At 43.3% G+C, this 21,656-nt stretch overlaps 1 protein-coding gene across 1 annotated transcript in view; it reads left to right on the top strand.

Annotated features, from left to right (window-relative positions):
- The first annotated feature begins 7,948 nt into the window (after positions 1 to 7,948).
- Positions 7,949 to 21,656, top strand: part of LOC126475505 (death-associated protein kinase related-like) — a 230,473-nt gene continuing 216,765 nt past the window's right edge. The window contains exon 1 of the mRNA XM_050103414.1: positions 7,949 to 8,276. Coding sequence (XP_049959371.1) covers positions 8,119 to 8,276 — 158 coding nt within the window. The 5' untranslated portion in view covers positions 7,949 to 8,118. The remainder of the gene's footprint in view (positions 8,277 to 21,656) is intronic.

Below are 21,656 nucleotides of genomic sequence, written 5' to 3'. Positions count from 1 at the left end.
CCACAAATGCCTGAAGCGATAATTTTGCAACATGAAGTCACCCAAGCAATTAATTCTATGCACAATTGGAAAGCCCCTATAAAAGATAAAATAGCAAATTTCTGGCTAAAGAAGTTCACCTCAACACATTCACATCTAACTAAATTATTTAACAGTTACATTGCAGACACCCAGCAAAATATTGCCCCATAACATGCCTACCAACAATATACAAAATATTAACTTCAGTCATTACACAGAAATTAATGGCACATACAACACAGAACAAAATTATAAATGAAGAACAAAAAGGCTGCTGCAAAGAAGCACGAGGATGTAAAGAGCAACTGATAATAGATGCAGAGGTGACTTATCAAGCTAAAACTAAACAAAGGTCCCTACACTACATATACATTGATTACCAAAAAGCTTTTGATAGTGTACCTCACTCATGGTTACTACAAATATTGGAAATATACAAAGTAGATCCTAAATTGATACAGTTCCTAAACATAGTAATGAAAACTTAGAACACCACACTTAATGTCCAAACAAATTCAAATAATATCACATCATAGCCAATACAGATTAAGCGTGGAATATACCAAGGAGACTCATTAAGGCCTTTCTGGTTCTGCCTTGCTCTGAACCCACTATCCAACATGCTAAATAATACAAATTATGGATATAATATTACAGGAACATATCAACACAAAATCACACATTTGTTATATATGGGTGATCTAAAACTACTGGCAACAACAAATCAACAACTCAACCAATTACTAAAGATAACAGAAGTATTCAGCAATGATATAAATATGGCTTTTGGAACAGACAAATGTAAGAAAAATAGCATAGTCAAGGGAAAACACACTAAACAAGAAGATTACATATTGGATAACCACAGCAACTGCAGAGAAGCGATGGAAAAAACAGATGCCTACAAATATCTAGGATACAGACAATAATAGGAATAGATATTACAAATATTAAAGAAGAACTAACAGAAAAATATAGACAAAGACTAACAAAAATACTGAAAACAGAACTGACAGCACGAAACAAGACAAAAACTATAAATACTTATGCTATACCAATATTGACCTACTCATTTGGAATAGTGAAATGGAGTAACACAGACCTAGAAGCACTCAATACACTTACATGATCACAATGCCACAAATATAGAATACATCACATACATTTAGCAACAGAAAGATTCACATTAAGCAGAAAGGAAGGAGGAAGGGGATTTATCGACATAAAAAACCTACATTATGGACAGGTAGACAATTTAAGAAAATTCTTTATAGAACGAGCAGAAACTAGCGAAATACACAAAGCAATCACTCATATAAATACATCGGCTACACCATTGCAACTTCATAACCACTTCTACAACCCTTTAGATCACATAACATCAACAGGTACGAAGAAAGTAAATTGGAAAAAGAAAACACTACATGGCATGCACCCGTATCATCTAACACAGCCACACATCAATCAAGACGCATCCAACACATGGCTAAGAAAAGGCAATATATACAGTGAGATGGAAGGATTCATGATTGCAATACAGCATCAAACAATAAACACCAGATATTACAGCAAGCATATTATTAAAGACCCCAATACTACAACAGATAAATGCAGACTTTGCAAACAACAAATAGAAACAGTAGATCACATCACAAGCGGATGTACACTACTAGCAAATACAGAATACACCAGAAGACATAACAATGTAGCAAAAATAATACATCAACAACTTGCCATACAACATAAACTAATAAAACAACACGTTCCCACATACAAGTATGCACCACAAAGTGTACTGGAGAATGATGAATTCAAATTATACTGGAACAGAACCATTATAACAGATAAAACAACACCAAATAACAAACCCGACATCATACTCACCAATAAAAAGAAGAAATTAACACAACTAATTGAAATATCCATACCCAATACAACAAATATACAGAAGAAAACAGGAGAAAAAATTGAAAAACATCCATCTGGCTGAGGAAGTCAAGGACATGTGGCATCAGGATAAAGTTGACATTATACCAATTATACTATCAACTATAGGAGTCATACCACACAATATCCACCAGTACATCAACGCAATACAGCTACATCCAAACTTATATATACAACTACAGAAATCTGTAATTATTGATACATGTTCAATTACCCGAAAGTTCCTAAATGCAATGTAACATATACCATACAGTTAAGAGGAAGTCACGCTTGATGAAGGTCCGCGTCACTTTCCATTTTTGACCAGACATAACGTCTGAGAAAGGAAAGAAATAATAATAGTAATAATAATAAAGAAGAATAGTAGATGAATACTTACCGAGTCTACTTCTTCCCAGCTGATCATTGCTGCTGTTGGCGGCTCTTCATATACCGGGTAGATCAGATATTTAGACGGTAAAAGACGGCACTTTTTCAACAAAACTACAAAAATTTAAAATTGCTCGAAGGGTGTGAGGCTGAGCTTTCACGCCATTGGTGTCCTGTGCCCCTCGGCGTTTCTGTAAAAACAGGTAATGCCACTGGTCACAGGGAGAGGGGGAGGACGGAATTCCAAGAATAATGTCATTGCCTGATGGCCGTATGCTGGTGTCAGCGATTCCGGGCAGTAATCTGATGCTGATGCCATCAATTTCAGCAATGCTAATGCTGATGTCAGCGATTTTCTGTCCAGGACTTGTAGTGCCCCTCTACTCATGACTACATTCTCTGATGCACTATTAATTTTGGCCTGGCCAGTATATATTCTGCAACTGCAACAATAACCAGTAGTTGCCTCACAAAGGCTGTAAATTTTTAATCCAAATCTCGCTCTTTTCTATGAATTAATCTGTTTATATGCTAAACATCCTTTACGTTTCATTAACGATTCGTCTACACTGACATTTTCATCCAGTGTGTAAATTTCTTTAAGTTTCTCATTCCAAAGGCTGATGATAGGTCTTATCTTTCGCAGCCAGTCAGTATTATCAGCAGTTTTATTATTGCAAAAACATGAGAATCTCGAAATTTGTTTAACTCTTTTCAAATGGGTTGCATTTTTAAATGTCGGCGTTTCTACTACTAGTCTTTTAGACCAATACATTTGGATATTTGGATTTCCTACCGGAGCCATCAAAATGCACAGTCTTTATCTCGTCGAAAGTAACAGACTACCAAGTGTACTTTCCGCTATTTCCATCCATTTTCTGCTATCTGACGTGAGCAGAAATTTGCCTTCATAACAGGTATCTCCCACAATCAATAAAAAGAGTTCTAATAATCCTGAGTGTTAACTTAAACGTTTTGAAAGAGATGGTTTTATGCCACGAGTCTCACAATATTTCCAAATGTTTGTTGTGTTTTTCGCTTCCTGCCAAACCCGTGCTACACATGATTTACGTATTGCATTTTCCTCTTCACTATCGTCACCTATAATTAGTCGTTCTTTTGTACAGTAACGTCGCTATCACTGGATACTCCAACACTACTTCCATGTAAATGCAGCTGTCTTCGCATTGCGTAAGTGTTTATGACGAATTCTCGTGGCGCAATGGTAAGAACTAAACTACTGTATGGTTGTAACTGACTGTTTGTTTCATATGAGTCGTTACGTTTACGTTTGGCCTGCGTTGGTTTCCAAGACTCTGGCTCGACACATGCATGTTTGGTACAAAATTGTTATCACGAGTCAGCCTCGTCAAAGTACGGCAAGAGATTTAAAAGATTCAAAAACCTGTAGTCAGTGAAAAGTCTATAAGTATATTTCAGCTCCCTACAGGGCTAAGTACCCTCTACCATGCACTTCACAGTAGTTTGCAGACATTGGTTTGCAGAGTATGTAGAACGTAGATGTTGAACCGAGAGCCGGGAACTGCACGAGAGACTGGCTGAAGCGCACGGTACCCCTGGCAGCTAGGCCGCACCCGTGAAATTTTCACACGTCCCTCCGTTTCCTTTTCCTTCTCGTGAACATAGTTCTGGATTCCTTGAAGTTCTCGGTTGTGTTCAGTCTTGCTTTATAGTCTTTGACAATAATATTAAAAAAAATCCTTTACGCGATACCTTCGCGATTTAAGCTGTCGCATCCGAATCCTCACACTGACGTTATCAAAACTACGAGGGGCGTGATAAGAAGTAAGGCCTACGAATTTGGTACCTGAATATTCTTGAAGCCTTTTAAATAAACATTAGTGTAATTAACAGTCTACATATTTATTCATCATATCTACATATTTGCAGCCCTCTGCCACTGGAGGGCGCCGAATTGTGGCGTGTAATATGGCGATATGTAACCTCACTGCGTCGATGTGTAAGAAAAAGCGTGCTGTAACCACTTTGCGAATTCAAAGAGGTCGTCCACACATGGAGGACCCTTTCCTTCAGCATGACAATGCCTGACCACACACGAGCGCTGCGACACTGCAACAATCCGACGCCATGCGCCCACTGGCATCGATCATCCTTCATTCAGTCCCGACTTTGCCCCATCCGAATTTCATCTTTTTCCAGTACTTAAAGAACACCTTCGAGGATTTCACTTTGATAGTGATGAAGCTGTGCAAGCAGAGGCTCCATCAACAAAGTCTAACATTCTACGATGACGGTATCAAGAAATTGGTCTGTCGCTGGGAGAAATGTGTGAATATGTGACTATGTTGAGAAATAAATATTCAGACATGAAGAATAAAGATTTAGAGCATTTATAAGGCTTGTTGTATTTAAAAAGCTTCAAGAATTTTCACATAAAAATTCGGAGGCATTAATTTTCAGCATACCCTCATATGAGGGTTGGAACTTAAATAGTGGCAACTATTCATTCACAACCGATACAAAAGAGTTACACGCTTGTACCTGTTACTGTCCTTCAAAGTAGTCACCAGCATTGTGTAGAACCTGCTGCCAGCGATGTCGAAGGCGTAGTATACCGTTAGAATAGCCTGTTCTGTTGATGGTGCGAATGGAGCGGGCTAAAGTTATGGAGATTCTCGTGTACGACTGTGATGGTGTTATCCTAACGCATTACGTTCCTCCACGGCAGACCGTCAATGCACAGTATTACTGTTCGTTTTTGGAGCATCACCTGCGACCAGCTTTGCGAAAGAAGCGGCGACACTTTCTGCGCAACCCACCCATCATTTTGCAAGACAATGCGCGGGCGCATACAGCGCAAGCTGTGGCTCCTCTGTTCGGTCGATGTGACTGGGAAGTACTGCACCAGCCACCATATTCCCCGGACTTAGGTCCTTTGACTTTGATTTGATTCCGAGGATGGAGGAACCACTTCGTGGTATACGCTTCAGAACTGTTCCAGAGATTCGACAGGCAGTAGACCGCTCCATTCGCAACATAAAATAATAATAATAATAATAATAACAAAAGGTTCAAATGGCTCTGAGCACTATGGGACTTAACATTGGAGGTCATCAGTCCCCTAGAACTTAGAACTACTTAAACCCAACTAACCCAAGGACAGCACACACATCCATGCCCGCGGCAGGATTCGAACCTGCGACCGTAGCGGTCGCGCGGTTCCAGACTGAAGCGCCTAGAACTGCTCGGCTACACCGGCCGGCAACCCCCCCCCCCCCCCCCCCCCCGAATCCCTTGACAGCCACTGGAAATAACACACGACATCGATTAGGTATGTACTTAAGGTGCATCTGAGACTGGGACCAGCGGTCCCGAAATCGATCTCGGAATAAAACAGTTATGTAACTAACATTGCCGCCAGAGACCATTTTATTTATAGTTCCTCATCATATACGGCTGCGTTCCCACCATCCAAGACATTCAAAATAAAATTAGGTGACTGGCTAAGATTACTTTTGAATACATTGTGGGAGTGAACAGTGAGCAAAGTGTTACAAATATTTACTATCAAAAACAGTCTTGATCACAATTTATTTATTACGGTGACCGGTGACCACTACCGTGGTCATCTTCAGACCAATGAGTAAGGACCTCCTTCTGCTGGAGAATCTCCAGTGGTCGAAACCAGTCACAGTAATAAATAAATTGTGATCAAGACTGTTTTTCGTAGTAAAGACTGGCTAAGACTTTTCATTTGTTTTACGTTCAATCGCTGATGCAGGATGATCCCAAATTTTCTTAACCATCTGAATGACTCGCAACTGCCAAATACCTAGCGGCAAGCGTTTGGAGTAATTTAATGTTGAATGACTATGTATAATAAATTTGATATTGTGGATAAGGCAGACACTCATCTGGGATTCATTGCAAAAAATGCTAAGCAAGCGTAATTGATGAACGAAGGAGTTGCTGACAGATTCGTCGCCCGAGTGATTCTTGAGTGCTATTCGCAATCCTACAACCCTTGCCAAGTTCGTTTCGCAGAACAGATACGAGATTCAGAGAAGAGCTACACTATTCGCCACGGGCTTATTTACTCACCACAGGAACGTTACAGGAATGCTCTACCAGCCACAGTAAAAGACGCTGGAAGGAAGATGTTTAATACGCAAAAATTGGTGTGAATGTGAATTTTCTTGATGTACACTGCTGTTGAAAATCTCTCGGGTTTTCCGCCAGTGACGGTGTCGAGATACCACAACGTATCGATGGGTGTCATATTAACCACCTAGAGGATCTTCTAAATCAATAGTTCGACACAACCGTGGAGAAGTTGGTAAGCATCTACATCTTCATCTACATATACGTGATTACTCTGCTATTCACAATAAAGTGCCTGGCAGAGGGTTCAAACTGTCTCTCAACCGTTCCAATTTAGAAAGGCGCGCGGGAAAAACGAGCACTTAAAATTTTTCCGTGCGAGCCCTAATTTCTATTTTATCGTGTTGATCACTTCTCCCTGTGTATGTGGGTGCCAACAGAATGTTTTCGCAGTCGGAGGAGAAAACTGGTGATTGAAATTTCGTGATATCCAATGATACTCATAGAAAAGTAGCGATATCACAACACTGCCACCGGGCTGGAAAACCGAAGGCTTTTCATCATGAAATCGTTTGCTTTTGAAATTGTGATATATGGGTCAAGAAACACGTTTCCAGAATGAGATTTTCACTCTGCAGCGGAGTGTGCGCTGACATGAAACATCCTGGCAGATTAAAACTGTGTGCCGGACCGAGACTCGAATTCGGGGCCTTTGCCTTTCGCGGACAAGTGCTCTACCAACTGAGCTACCCAAGTACGACTCACGTCCCATCCTCACAGCTTTATTTCTGCCAGTACCTCGTCTCCTACCTTCCAAACTCGGAAGGTAGGAGACGAGGTACTGGCAGAAGTAAAGCTGTGAGGATGAGGCGTGAGTCGTGCTTAGGTAGCTCAGTTGGTAGAGCACTTGCCCGCGAAAGGCAAAGGTCCCGAGTTCGAGTCTCGGTCCGGCAAACAGTTTTAATCTGCCAGGAAGTTTCAAGAAACACGTTACTCATATCCATAGCAGCTTCTGTAATGAATAGGACGTTATGTAAGATTTGGGCTTACAAGAAAGCGTACTGACAGACAGCCTTCCCGAAAACCATTCGCCACTGGAACAGGAAGAGAGCGGTCGCGATTTTGATACTGACGCACTTACATGCCTTACGTCACAAATCGCTCGGAAGTCTGCAGAAGGCAGATACAGATGCAGATTGCCGGCAGCGCCGCCTTTCACTTTTCACGTCTTCGAATCTCTGACCCACCAGACAGCCCATCACGCAGAAACCGTAACAAGCGGAGAGTCGGACAGGCTGAGCTGTGTAACAGGAGCTGTCTCGCGCTCAGAGCTTATTAATTTTTCTGCTGCAAAGCGGCTCCTATCTCTCGAGCCGCTTGACAGCGGAGTCATAGCTCGCGGCGGTGAAGGGAGGGGAGAGGACACTGGCGGCGCATGCGCAGTAGCGCGCTCGATCTACTGGCGCCCGCCGGTGCCAACTCGGCAGCCGTCGGTGCAGATCGGCACATTTCGGCGAGCAGCGAGCGGCGAGCAGCAGCAGCTGTGGGGAGGGCGGACCGCGGCTTCACTGCTAGATCGGCGGCGGAGGAGAGTGGTGGTGTGTCTTGCCAGCTCCTCCTGGCAGCTCAGGCGGACGGACGAGTCGCTCTGGTCTTTGTGTGTTGGTTGGGGGGTCGCGAGTTCCAATTCCCGGTGCGATGAGGGGCGAGGTGCGCGGCTCGGGCCGCAAGCCCGACGTCCTCATGTCGTCGACGACTCCTGGTTTCCTGGAGCTCAGCCCGCAGAAGATGGAGAAGTGGATTACTCAGCAGCCCATCGAGGAGCACTACGAAGTCGAGGAGCAGCCCTTCGCAAGGTAAGACACAGTCAAATCCGCGACTGCAACCTCACCGAAGTGTTTTTTGTTTACGTGCACGATCGAGTGTCAGTGTTGAAGTGCTTGTGTGTTCAGTAAGTGACATCATACGTAGACAACGAGATATCAGGCAGGCTTTCATGTTTCGCTCTGACGCATGACGGGCCTTTCTAGTAAGTCATTACGAGTCTGCCGCATAGCTGCAGAAACAGATCTCCAGATTTCGCCGTGTCTTGCCGTGAAACGGAAGTGGATACTAGCATTCAAAGTGGCCCGTGTATCGTCGACAGAAGTTAATGTGTCTTCCACGTCGTGACAGTCAAGCAACGGACTTCTGTCAGTATCTACCGCATAGTATTACATTTACGACCGTATTACACTGTCAAAGACATTTCATCATTATTCTATAAAAGCTAGAACCATATTCCAGCTTTTACAAAGAATACGTTTGAAACATTCCAGTACAACGTCAAGATTTATAGAAGTTCATTTATAGTTAGTCTTTAACAAATTTATTTTACAGTGTGGTACGGGCCTTAGAAACGAAGGATGGTGCTCTTTGTTAAGGCAACGGAATCGAATCAAGGATTTAGATTTTCTGCAATATCCTGAAAAACTTGAGGGAGTGTTGAGATAGTTCCTTAAGTAAAGCAAAACTGATTTCTTTCGCTGCCCTTCTCCAGCTGACCCTGATGCCGACAAGTGGGTAATCTCTGTTCTTTATTCTGGTACCTGGATGTATTTGCTCTAGTCCTTGGACCGAGGCTGCAAACAGTACTCAGGGAAGCGTTACTATTTCCGTCTCCTGGTCGGAACTCTTTGACAAATGAAAATGTATCCCTGTTGGTATAGGCTATCGCATCTGGAAGTCATGCATGAATTGACTCTCAGTCGCATGAAGTGCTATTCACGAATCGTGCAGCGTTCTCAAAATCCTGTGAAGCTACATCGTAAATATCTGCGTAAATCAGACATTAGTTGGGGACTCGACTGTCAACTTATAAAGTCAGAATCATCATGCGTGCTTATTCGGTGTTCCACCGCTGTGGTTTCTTGGAATCAGTTTCTTTGCTCCTCGTAAGAACTATTTGTAAATCTCGCCTTCTGCTTGGAGATATGTAACTTACGACTGAAGTGCACCAACCGTGCTTTTACTGCATGCGTCAGAATTTTGCCCAGAATGATTTTGGTAACACCGTGGAGACAGTCGCAATATCCTACTTAGAAAGTCAATCGCCCGAAGCTTTCGGTTTGGCCAAACCCCGGCAGAGAGAAACGCAATCCGCCTGCGCGCACCGCAGGTTTTCGAAACTGTCCGACCTGCTCATTGTCTGCCTGCCTCCGATACGTGGCCAGCGGATCAATGGACCGTGCAGCGAGATAGTTATCGCACCCTTTTACCCTTGCACAACCAGTCCCTCGGCGCAGAGTTTCTCCGGGGAGAAATGCAAAACGTTCTTTCGCAAAAGCCGGCAGACTTAGCGCCGCGTCAGAAAAAACCAACCAGCAGGTAAACGCACTGCACCGGTGAGAGGCGTGGACGCCCAGCCATCCGGCACGTGAAATAGTGTGGATATTTGTCACTACAAGAGTGCGCCGGCTTTTCCAAAAGCCGTGTGACCTTCATTATCATTGGCGACAGTTTACAAACACGCGCATTAGCGTGCTGTGGCGGCTGTTGCGAAGAGTCTGCAAATTCCGGGAATCCATTGTCTCACGACACTGGTATTACCGGTCTCTACGCAAAAAGTTGTTGATATAATCATATCCAGACAGCAACTAGTTTCAGTTGACTTAGTCAGCACAGTCGTTCTCTGAATAGTCTGCTGTTAGCTATAAAGTCCAGCACTGAAAAAAAATCGATGTGATTTGTATGTGCAAGGAAAATGATGAGTAGGATTCGTCATAATACAATTCTTTCATAAATAAGAAATATTCTGCGTAATTTTGATCGCTATGAAGTAAAAGGTGACGTTTTTCTTAATTCGAAGCCACGCCAAACTCCGGTATCGAATGTTAACGTTGAACGTCAAATATCCTCGCAGGTATTAATTCCTTTATTGACCGCCTAAGCAGAAAAAGGAAAAAATTACACTCACGTGGTTGGACGAAATAGTATAGTTACAGTGAACAGTAATAGCTGTGAAACGAGAAAAGACCTATTGTTCTCCTTATCACCAGTGTTTCGTCGCCGTGAGATAGGGAGCGCATGAGGATGTTTGTCTCTGCTCGTGTTAAGCGAGCGTACACCTCACTTTTCGGTTTGACATATGTGGAATTTCCTGTAGTTGTGTGAAGATTTATCTCAGCTCAAAGGCTGTTTGAATGGCGAATATTATTAATTTCTGTATGAAACAGTAGAAACTCGAGTTGATACGTTGTAATTCGCATGACGATTGCGCGCTTAAAGATAGAGAACGAACTTTTAAATTAATGACCTTTCTCCCAGGAAGAACGTGAAGATGGAATTTAACAAGAGCTCGAACACAGGCGTATATGAAATTGTTTTTTCCGCAGTTCGTTCGCTCTGAAATGATTTTATCAGAGTTACATAAAGTACTGATGACAACATTTTACTGAATCATTTATATAATTAGATATCTGATGGTTAAGTACATCCATTTTCAGAAGCGTCAGTTTTCCCCTTGCGCTTTCCGCATATAGTTGCAGAAGCTAAAGATTTAAGAAAAAAATTCAAGACTATAAATCTACTTTACCTGCATCCTAAGCTGCCTGTAACATCGTGTAGACACATTTTATATAAAATGACTATGGCAGTACATTTAGAAATTAATGATTTTTTCAGCTCAATGCAATAATAATATAAAAACAATGACAAAAATCTAAAAAAGGATAATAATAATAAGGTCGTTTAATTATACCACTAATGTGATATATATGAAAGTCGTCATCAGTTCTCAAATTAATTCTAAACTTTTTTGTTGATCTCGGTAAAAGTCGAGCCACCTCTATGCTACCCGCTTGAAGTTTCTGTTTCTAAATGGGCTTAATGATAGCAACTTCCATGAAAGCTTTTTTACACGTATGTCTCTCTGACCGTCAGCTATATGCATAATGAGGAGACACTGAAGGATGTAAGATATGTCAAAAAGGAATATATACATATTTAAGTAAAAAGAAAGAGGTATGTTAATGGTGCTTACACATATCCCTAAGTGAAAAGATGCTCATGGAAGTGGAATAAGCCAAAAAATCTAAGTACATTTTCATTCAAGACGTGTTAGCAGAACTTGTCACAGAAATGTAAAAGTAGACACAATGTGGTGTATCAGATGATTATGAGGGTATTGTAGCCACGTATAATACAACAGAAAGCAGTCGCAGCAAGTATTTACGTTCATCACATTACTGCAGTGAAGATATGCAAAGGTCAGATTTTACGTAAAACTCGCTTTATTTGATAATGCAACAACTGATTTTACTAACAAATTCATCACTGGCATAGCAGGCGTTCGCCATCAATAAATCTTTCTGCTTCATTTAATACCGAACTTCAGGAGTAGCTAAACGTTTTTTAGCTGCGAGCATGCTACAGTTTCTGAATAATGACCTCCTTCCTGAGTTTACTTTAAATCTTCAACGTAAATTATTCTTATTCCTAATGTATCCCTGACTGGATGTGAGATGGTGGTGGAAATGTAAAATGCCCGCCCAACCACACACTATGTAAAAGCATTAATTTAATTAGTTTCTGAGAAAATGCCTTCACCAAAAAAATATCAACATACTGCAGTGAGTTTGCGTTTTTGGACGTTTGTAAATGTAGTGACGATTCACTATAGTCGACACAATCGTCTTGAGAGATTCAGTAACTGTGTAGATACTTAAGATAATTTTCATTTATTGTTCGTCTCAGTTGCAAAATTTTAATTAGATCACATGTGTCGATCATTCTGGATCATCTTCAGATCTGCAACAAAATAAATCTATATATTACCATCTAATACTTTATAATATTTGGAAAAGAATGTACATAAACGTAGAATTTACCTAAGTAGTTGTGTCAGCAACCTGACTTGTCTACTCAGAATCATATATCAGGGTACTGTGTTATGTGTATGTTGGAATTAGGGGGAAGGGGGGGAAATATGCAGCTGAGACGGAACAATAAATGAGAAGTATCTTAAGTAGTGACGATTCTTGTATATAGATGTTTCTGGTGGTGAAGACATGTACCTTCGAGACACGTTAAATTAGTTCAAAAATGGTTCTAATGGCTCTGAGCACTATGGGGCTTAACATCTGAGGTCATCAGTCCCCTAGAACTTAGAACTACTTAAACCTAACTAACCTAAGGACATCACACATATCCATGCCCGAGGCAGGATTCGAACCTGCGACCGTAGCGGTCGCGCAGTTCCAGACTGAAGCGCCTAGAACCGCTCGGCTTTTAAATTAGTGTTTTTGCACTGTGTGGCTGAGCCCATATTTTAGCTTTCATATTCCTGTTTCTTCACTGAAAAAAGAAGTTTCAAGAATGACATGTTCCCATCAGGTCGTTAATTGAAAATAGTGCTTTATGGAGCAGTACTAGGCAATTTAGAGCTTTTCTCATTCTCAAATCCTTAGGGCACAATGAATGTGGAGACTTCCCTCGTGAAGGTCTTTTTTTTCTTTTTTAATTAAACTCACGTGCGATACACAGTTACGAATAAGGTCGTCACCGTATGTACACATGTACGCATGTGACGGAACTGCAGTCACCAGTGTGGTTTGTTTCTGAATACCTATTCCGAGGTCGTGTACATTCTTGACTACGAGAACCTCTGCTTGCCCTTTGGTTTCTGTTCTACACTCCTTACTAGGACCCTGGCATCCTCATGTGTCATTCATTCGAGGATGAGCAACGCTCGAAACTAGCTAGTGGTGCTTAATGAAAAAAAAATGGTTCAAATGGCTCTGAGCACTATGGGACTTAACATCTCAGGTCATCAGTCACCTAGAACTTAGGACTACTTAAACCTAACTAACCTAAGGACATCACACACATCCATGCCCGAGGCAGGATTCGAACCTGCGACCGTAGCGGTCGCGCGGTTCCAGACTGAAGCGCCTAGAACCGCTCGGCCACCTACGGCCGGTGGTGCTTAATGAAGTACCATTTTCAATTAACGGCTTCTTGGAAAGATGTCGTTCTTCAAATTTATCACGTGCCAACCGAGAAGAAGAGTCGGCAGTGTGAGACTTCCGTTGCGGATCTGTGAGGATGACTGTATCGCGTGCCGTCGCATAGCTTACGCCGTCAGTTGTGCCGGCGCAGAGTGTGGAAAGTAGCACTTGGAGTGGGCGCCAGTGCCGCCGATGTGGGTCATTTCGCGCAGCTGCGCCCAACCGTCGCGTCGGGCCCAGGCCATGCCAGGTGAAAGCAGCTGCCGACCGCGCAGCCGCCTCTCGCGTCGAATTCCTCAGCAGCCGTCGCGGCGGCGGAAAAATGCCGGGCCGCGCGCTGCGGGGGCTACAGGCAGCCACTCGGATGCGGCGCATTTCGATTGTTTGTGGGAGCCAAGTGCCAAGGTCAACTGACAAGGGAAGCATACACCTAAGGGGTCGCCGATTTTGCTAATTTTTCGCACGACTGCAGTAAACGGATGTAGCGTATATTGCTCTAGTATCCCCTCAAGTGAAACTTCCTGGCAGATTAAAACTGTGTGCCGGACCGAGACTCGAACTCGGGACCTTTGCTTGGGTAGCTCAGATGGTAGAGCACTTGCCCGCGGAAGGCAAAGGTCCCGAGTTCGACTCTCGGTCCGGCACACAGTTTTAATCTGCCAGGAAGTTTCATATCAGCGCACACTCCGCTGCAGAGTGAGAATCTCATTCTATGACCTCAAGTGTTTTCGAGAAATCGCGATTACAGGCATGTTGAATACCGTACTGAAGCGACAACCGTCAGACAGTAGCTGTAACGCAACTGATAAAAATTCCCTAAGCTTCTACATTGCTCCTGTACCAGAAAGAAACACCATCTAGCGAGGATTGCGTTACGTTTCAGTACTTAGTACTGCACTAGTTGACTGCTCCGACTCTCGTATCTATGTTGACACATGGATAGTTTGTGTCAAATATTGTTTCTGAACGGCATTATTTTTAAATGTTACTGGCTAATCGCGAACCAACGACCATTATTCATTTCTCTCCTTTTCGTATGAAGCAAATCTATGTCATGTCGGCCGGCAGGGGTGGGCGAGCGGTTCTAGGCGCTACAGTCTGGAACCGCGTGATCGCTACGGTCGCAGGTTTGAATCCTGCCTCGGACATGGAAGTGTGTGATGTCCTTAGGTTAGTTAGGTTTAAGTAGTTCTAAGTTCAAGGGGGCTGATCACCTCAGAAGTTAAGTCCCATAGTGCTCAGAGCCATTTGAACCATTTTTTTACGTCATATCAGTGTTAAACAGGTGTGACAAAGATGAAAAGTGAATTATGTCATCCGACACAAACAAAATTCATGTCAAATAGCATAAAAACAAATGAAAGGACTCGTAGGAAAAAAAAATGTAAAAGTTATGTTTTGTGTGTACGGCGTATTTATACTATTTTGAGATTGCGTTCCTGGACAAGACGAATTATTCTGCAAAATTTCAGACGGATATTCACGATGATTCCGTGACAATGTTGCCAACTTTCAGAGATGATGAAGAAAGGGTTGGTGTACCAATCTGGGGTAAGGGACCCTGGATCTGAAACGATCGAGTGTTAAAGTTATAAGCGAAAAGTCTTCTCATACCTCTGCAATTGAATACATGTACCGGTCTGTTGCTGCTAAGATTTTAGAGTAAGTAGATTTCAGCGTTGGTAGTATGAACCAAAACAAGAAAAAGTGTCTAGTAAATATGGACTGTAAAATGCATACCTTAAGAGCTATAAGAACATTTTCACCTTCGTTACTGTGAAACACATGTCTACTGATCAGCTGCCCGTGGCTCTTAAAGTATGCAGTTTAGGGCTGTTGTTCAGTGGACTTTCTTATTTTGGTTCACACTGACCCGAAATACGGAAAGCATAGAAACGATGTATTTCATAATATCTTAAATGAAATGGCTCTGCCGGCCGCTGGTGACCGAGCGGTTCTAGGCGCTCCAGTCTGGAACCGCGCGACCGCTACGGTCGCAGGTTCGAATCCTGCCTCGGGCATGGGTGTGTGTGATATCCCATAGTGCTCAGAGCCATTTGAACCATGTTTTGAAATGGCTCTGAGCACTATGGGACTTAACTTCTCAGGTCATCAGTCCCCTAAAACTTAGAACTACTTAAACCTAACTAACCTAAGGACATCACACACAACCATGCCCGAGGCAGGATTCGAACCTGCAATCTAAGATGAGCAAGTACTATAAGCTCTTACGGTATGTAGTGTGGAGTCCATGTTTAGTTGACAATTTTTTCTTGTTTTGGTCAGTACTACTGCCTCTGAAAGCTACCTAACCTACAATTTTAGCAATAACAGTGCCGGTACATATGTTGCACTTTCAGAGATATCAGTACGATTTCGTTTATAACTTTCGACTGGATCGTTTCCGGATCAGGGTCCCTTACCTCCAACTGATATATTTACCCGTCTCCATCATCCATGAAAGTTTGCGACATCATCAAGAAACCACCACGTATATTTCTAACCTCTTGAAATCAGACGTTCGCATTTTGTTTCGTGTGCTCATAGTAACAGAAGCCCCCCGCCCCCACCTTCCCAATTAAAGAAGTTCGCCCGAAACACTTTGTGTTCAACGATTAAATTATTGTAAAAGTTGCTGCTCTGCTGTCACACAAAACGAAACCTTCAGTCACAGACTGTCGAATATCTCGCCCCAAAACTGATAACGAAACAAGACACTGTCTACCGGTATTCAGTACGACTACAACGACCCATTTCTTTTTTGGCCTTTGTCAAATGTCAAAGAAACACTCCCTCTCTACAAGGATAAGGCCTGCAGCATCAAGTGATTGGCAAGAATCTCTCGAGGCATCTGCGTCTCGTTAGTGCTGGACACACAACCACGCACACAAACACACACACACACACACACACACACACACACACACACACACACACACGTGTTCGCCAGACTCTTAGGAGGCCGTGTGGCGAGCGCTGGCAGCTGTCCGCCCAGTACAGGATGTGCGTTCCGTTGCCGGTTAGCGCCTCCTGCTCTTAGCGCCGTGGCTCCACCAGACAGCGGCCTCTTGGCTAAAGATCCGGCGCTTCTGGCCTGGGCTGCCATGCCATCGTATGTGAGCTGTTCGGTCAGTTTTTGTAGCGTAATGTCTGACTCACTGTTGGCAGACCGAAACTGTTACGTTCAGAGATATTTACACGTATTAACGTGCGATATCCATTAGGAACGTACATTCTGAGAGCAGTTTAGGTATAACAGCGGAGTATAAAGCGGCTGAGTCTACTATATTGTGCCTCTTGTGCGCTTCTGTCTATACCAACACTGATTCTTACGTGACCTGGAAGCGGTCTGGAAAAATCTGAATCTGTAATGTCATAAGTAACCTCTCTGGAAAGCGGCAATAGAGTCTTATACACTACGCCAACTTCATTCGTGAAACTGTCTAATAAATGAAAATAAGAGAAAAAAAAGAGATTAATTCTTCAAGGCGCCGATTCCCGCACGCCGTTTGTAGCACATCGTCTCAACAGTACACTTACAACCGATGAATATTTTGTTGAGGACGAGAATCAAATCTAATTATGGAATATCTTGAGAGGGAAATTTACAGCACAGTTCAGCATACGCGAGATTTCTTTACGAGAGATTTCAGTTCAAATGGTTCAAATGGCTCTGAACACCATGGGACTTAACATCGGTGGTCATCAGTCCCCTAGAACCACTTAAACCTAACTAACCTACGGACATCACACACATCCATGCCCGAGGTAGGATTCGAACCTGCGACCGTAGCGGTCGCGCGGTTCCAGGCTGAAGTGCCTAGAACCACTCGGCCACACTGGCCGGCAAATTTCAGTTATTCGTAAAATGTGTTGGTGGTAAGCAATACGATTATAGACATCAAAATTATGGATTTATACTAGATTCCGTGAGGGTGTACGAACACAATTTTAGATAATAATATAATCTTTTCGTCCTGTTGGCCTTCCCATTGAAAGAAAACAGTGCTTAAACATCAGTCTTCGTGAAATTTCCAGTTGAGAAACTGCTGGGAAGCACTATGTACTTAACAGCACTTTTCGTGTAAATATTTGGTATGATTTTAAAATATAAAAGGGACAACGAAACTTAGCGCTATGAGTCTCCGCGAAACAGTTTCGACTTCTTGACTACGATTCATTTATCCTTACCTCTCCGCCAGTCTACTTTCATCTTTAATTCACAATTTTGCTCACTTCTAGAGTATCGACATCTCACCAGTTCTAAATTCCGAACTCATGAGGCACAAAACAATAACGACAACACATAACGGGGATCTACTCTTCGTAGACACTGTTGGTTAGAGTGTCTTTCAATCATTCTGCGTCGATAAAAACAGGTAAAGAACAGCTGCGCTACACAGACTCAAAGGACGTGGAGTGAAGCGGCAGGTGGTACGGCAGTGACGATGCCGGATTGTGTATCGGACCGGAAGCTCTCCTCCCCTAGCGCGGCCCTTCCCTTAGCGAGAGGGGTTAGGCGCATCTATTTCTGACCCAACCCAGCGTCTGTCCGCCCCGCTGTCTCTCGCTGCTGCAGATGCATCCTGTCCGTTGCACCAGCGTCGCTGGCGGACCGGTCCACGATAGACGGAACTAATTCTATATACCGAAGGGATAGCATGCCCACTCCTCGACATGATATTAGATTTCATCTCAAAATGAGCAGATTGACTATAACGTTGGAAATCTATGTTTTTCTACCCCAACAAAGTCTACAAAAAACTCCTTGACGCGTCTTATATCCAACTGTTTACCTTCTGTAAATGGTTCTTTTGAATTGGCATTCCTTTGCAATCGTTGCTACGTGCGAATACTGTTTCTTGCAGATATTAACTTCCGGCTCAGTGGATAAATATTGTTCACGAATCCAAAGGTAAGGCATTCAGTTCTCAGTGGGTGCTTCTGGCACTTATTTCTTCCACCTGTGGCACTGATTTGCTAATGTGAAAAATCTCTGCTTGCACTTGGTTCGGGGCCCATGTTGAACTGTAGGTCATCCTAGTCGGTTTAGCTAGTCGAGGGTAGGGCATAGCGTCAGTAGGATCAAGTCTAGTGCAGCACTGGGCTGTTCAAACCAACCTTCCACCTGAGGACAGCTTTGCTAGTCGCATTAAAGGTATCAAATGGCAAGTGTCTTGAAACTACCTCATCGTCTGTGTTGTATCTAGGAGCTTAGTATGATATCAAGAGCCGGCCGCGGCGACCGAGTGGTTCTAGGCGCTTCAGTCTAGAACCGCGCGACCGCTACGGTTGCAGGTTCGAATCCTGCCTCGGGCATGGACGTTTGTGATGCCCTAACTAGGTTTAAGTAATTCTAAGTTCTAGGGAACTGATGACCTCAGATGTTGAGTCCCATAGTGCTCAGAACCATTTTGATATCAAGACAAAAAATCGGCAACAGACAAAAAGCGTTATTCAAGTACATTTTACGGCAGAAGAGCCCCGACATTTCACTAAAAAGACGTCCAGCACAGTCTGTTTTTAATAGGGTTCGCTCATACACATAATTTACATCCGAAGTATAATTCGCTCTTTTCATATTGTATTTCATTCTGATTTCGCTTACGTGAATTGATATTTAACTGTGATAATCGTCTGTTTTAAAGGATGTTTAACTTTTAGACTGTTGATGTCTGTCTGCATTTTTAACCTCTGAGGATGTCTCCAGCTTTAGGAGCCGACATGTTGCATGTATAAACATGCCTTAGACCACCAACTAAAATCACCAAGAATGTAAACACAGGCAATGAAAGCCTACATGGTATTTCTCTCCATTTATTTTGGCAGCTGTCTTCGGCTTCAACCATCTCTGTGTCCGTCTAACCTTAGATTGTTCTCTTTTTCCAGACGTTCTTGTAAAAGCACCCCACTATCCTCAAGTTTCTATCAAAATTCTCGAACTCCTTCATATTAACCTACTTATGGGGAAATCACCACTTCGTATTTATTTAATCGCGCCAAATCAGCTATCAGAGTTCAGCCGACGTAACCTGCGATTCTCCCACATATGTATAAACCTGTATTGAAATGCTCCCGCGTTACTCTTGCATTAAAAGTGATCATATCATTTGTGGTGGATGTGACACCATACGTTGCCGTCAACGTGACTGCCATCTGCGGTGGATCCACAGCGTTGACCTCTGCAGCCGGCCGATGACCGTCCATTCGCAAGGGCTTAAGAGCCCCGACCCGTCGCCAGCGCTCATATTGTGATTGACGCGAGGTCGCTCTCTTATACAAGAACCTCTCATCCTCCCGTCAAGTCACGTGTCTGCAGTTGCTGTCCCTGGGCTGCACAGCGTGTCTGCAGGTTGTACGGCTCCCTGTCCAAATCCGCCAAATGCAGTAAAAAATGGTAAAAGCTTCCAGTCTTTTATGTGTTTCTACAAGGCAGTGATTTACTACAGTATCTTCTCAGTTATGTAATGTTATACAATTTATCGGACATAGGCGCAGGGATAAACTCTTTTGGGCTGCAGTAGCACATTTGTGCCACTAAAATTCCTCAACTTTTCTGAACGACTTCTGCGAGAAACAGTCCATAAAATATGTGGTATCGTCTGCAGAGCGACGCCTCATTCAAACGTCTGTACCTGTCGACGGCACTACAAATAAAGAAAGTCGCTGCCAGGGGCATCAACGAATCGGAGACGTCGGCGTAGACAGGCCTCCAAGTGTTTCCTTGCGCCGTCGCAGCCAGAAAGTTACTTAATTCCGAGTACAGTGTCGCTCAGACCAGCCTACGTAATAGCCCAGTCTCTATTCAATCGGCGACCACTTGTAATCATCGCTGCGACGACAGTATCGTCTTAGCACAGATCCGGCTGCGTGCGAACAGAACAGTTATTCAAAACTTTATAAAGATAATTGTAGTGAACTATCATTCTGCAACGACGAAGCATAAAATGTTGTTTCACCGACTGTGTCAATTTCATGTCATCTGCATGGACAATAAGTATTAGCAAAGTTAAGTATTTACCATGTTCAAGTATTATGAAACTGTGTGTTGGAGTATTTGTTCAAGCTCCTCCTAAAGTAATTTAATTGCTACAATACGCAACCACCGGTAACTACCCCCCCCCCTTCTCCCCCAACGTTGATCAGTGTGTTATTAGCCGTGTAGAGGAAGATAACGCGTGGTCTAATTGTTCTACTGTGTTCAGTGTTGATACAATTCTTCCTGATGCATAAAAATTACGCTTCAGTAAGCCACGTGAATTTTTGCCGCCTGCCTACTCTTCCATTCCCCATCCCTACAAACACGTCAGTTGTAGTTACCGCTTCAATATTCATTTACATCCTGATACTATTGTTTTTTCCTCTTGAAGACAGCGTAGTGTTCAACAGCCGCACCATCATAGACGATCCATTGTTTCGAAGAAAAGGGTTTCATTGAAGAAATAAGAGCCTAATAGTTGCTTACTGACCACTGCTCATAAAACATAGTTTCGCCTCCCTCTTGACCATACACTCTTCGTTTCATTAAATTTCACGAAACAGAGTATATGATACTTTACTTCCGTAGTGAAGTCAACATAACGTTGATACCCGACTTGCAAAGTTTGCGCTGTTGCGCCCAGAGCGTCATACCTGGTGGCGAACGCCGCGCTGTGTATGCAGCCCGCGAAGCATCCACGTCCCCGAGGTCGATCGGCCAAGGCCTGTGCCGATAGCCCGCATGCACTTTTCCCTGTGCGCCACATAGTTTCGCTATCTCGCCATTGTTCCTTATTTTCATTCCTGGACAGACATGCTGTCTCCTTCCGTAACGAGCGATATGACATTTCAAAATAATGTACGGAGAGACAGTTCACCAAGATCGATCGTACATAAATCTGACTCTGTTGAACCACTGACGAAGCCGTAACACTTTCTGCAAATAGCAGCCGTCTGCTCTGAGGAATGATGACGTAGAAAATGGTTCAAATGGCTCTGAGCACTATGGGACTTAACATCTGGGGTCATCGGTCCCCTAGAACTTAGAACTACTTAAACCTAACTAACCTAAGGACATCACAAACATCCATGCCCGAGGCAGGATTCGAACCTGCGACCGTAGCGGTCGCGTGGTTCCAGACTGTAGCGCCTAGAACCGCTCGGCCACCCCGGCCGGCGATGACGTAGAAAATAAAGTGGCTACATTGATTCATCATTAGTTTTATTGCTTCTGGACTACGACTTCTGACGTCACGTGCCACTCAAGAGGCG

The sequence above is a fragment of the Schistocerca serialis genome, chromosome 4, assembly GCF_023864345.2.
Source record: "Schistocerca serialis cubense isolate TAMUIC-IGC-003099 chromosome 4, iqSchSeri2.2, whole genome shotgun sequence".
Lineage (NCBI taxonomy): Eukaryota > Metazoa > Arthropoda > Insecta > Orthoptera > Acrididae > Schistocerca > Schistocerca serialis.
This window is presented reverse-complemented; position numbering and strand designations above follow the sequence as displayed.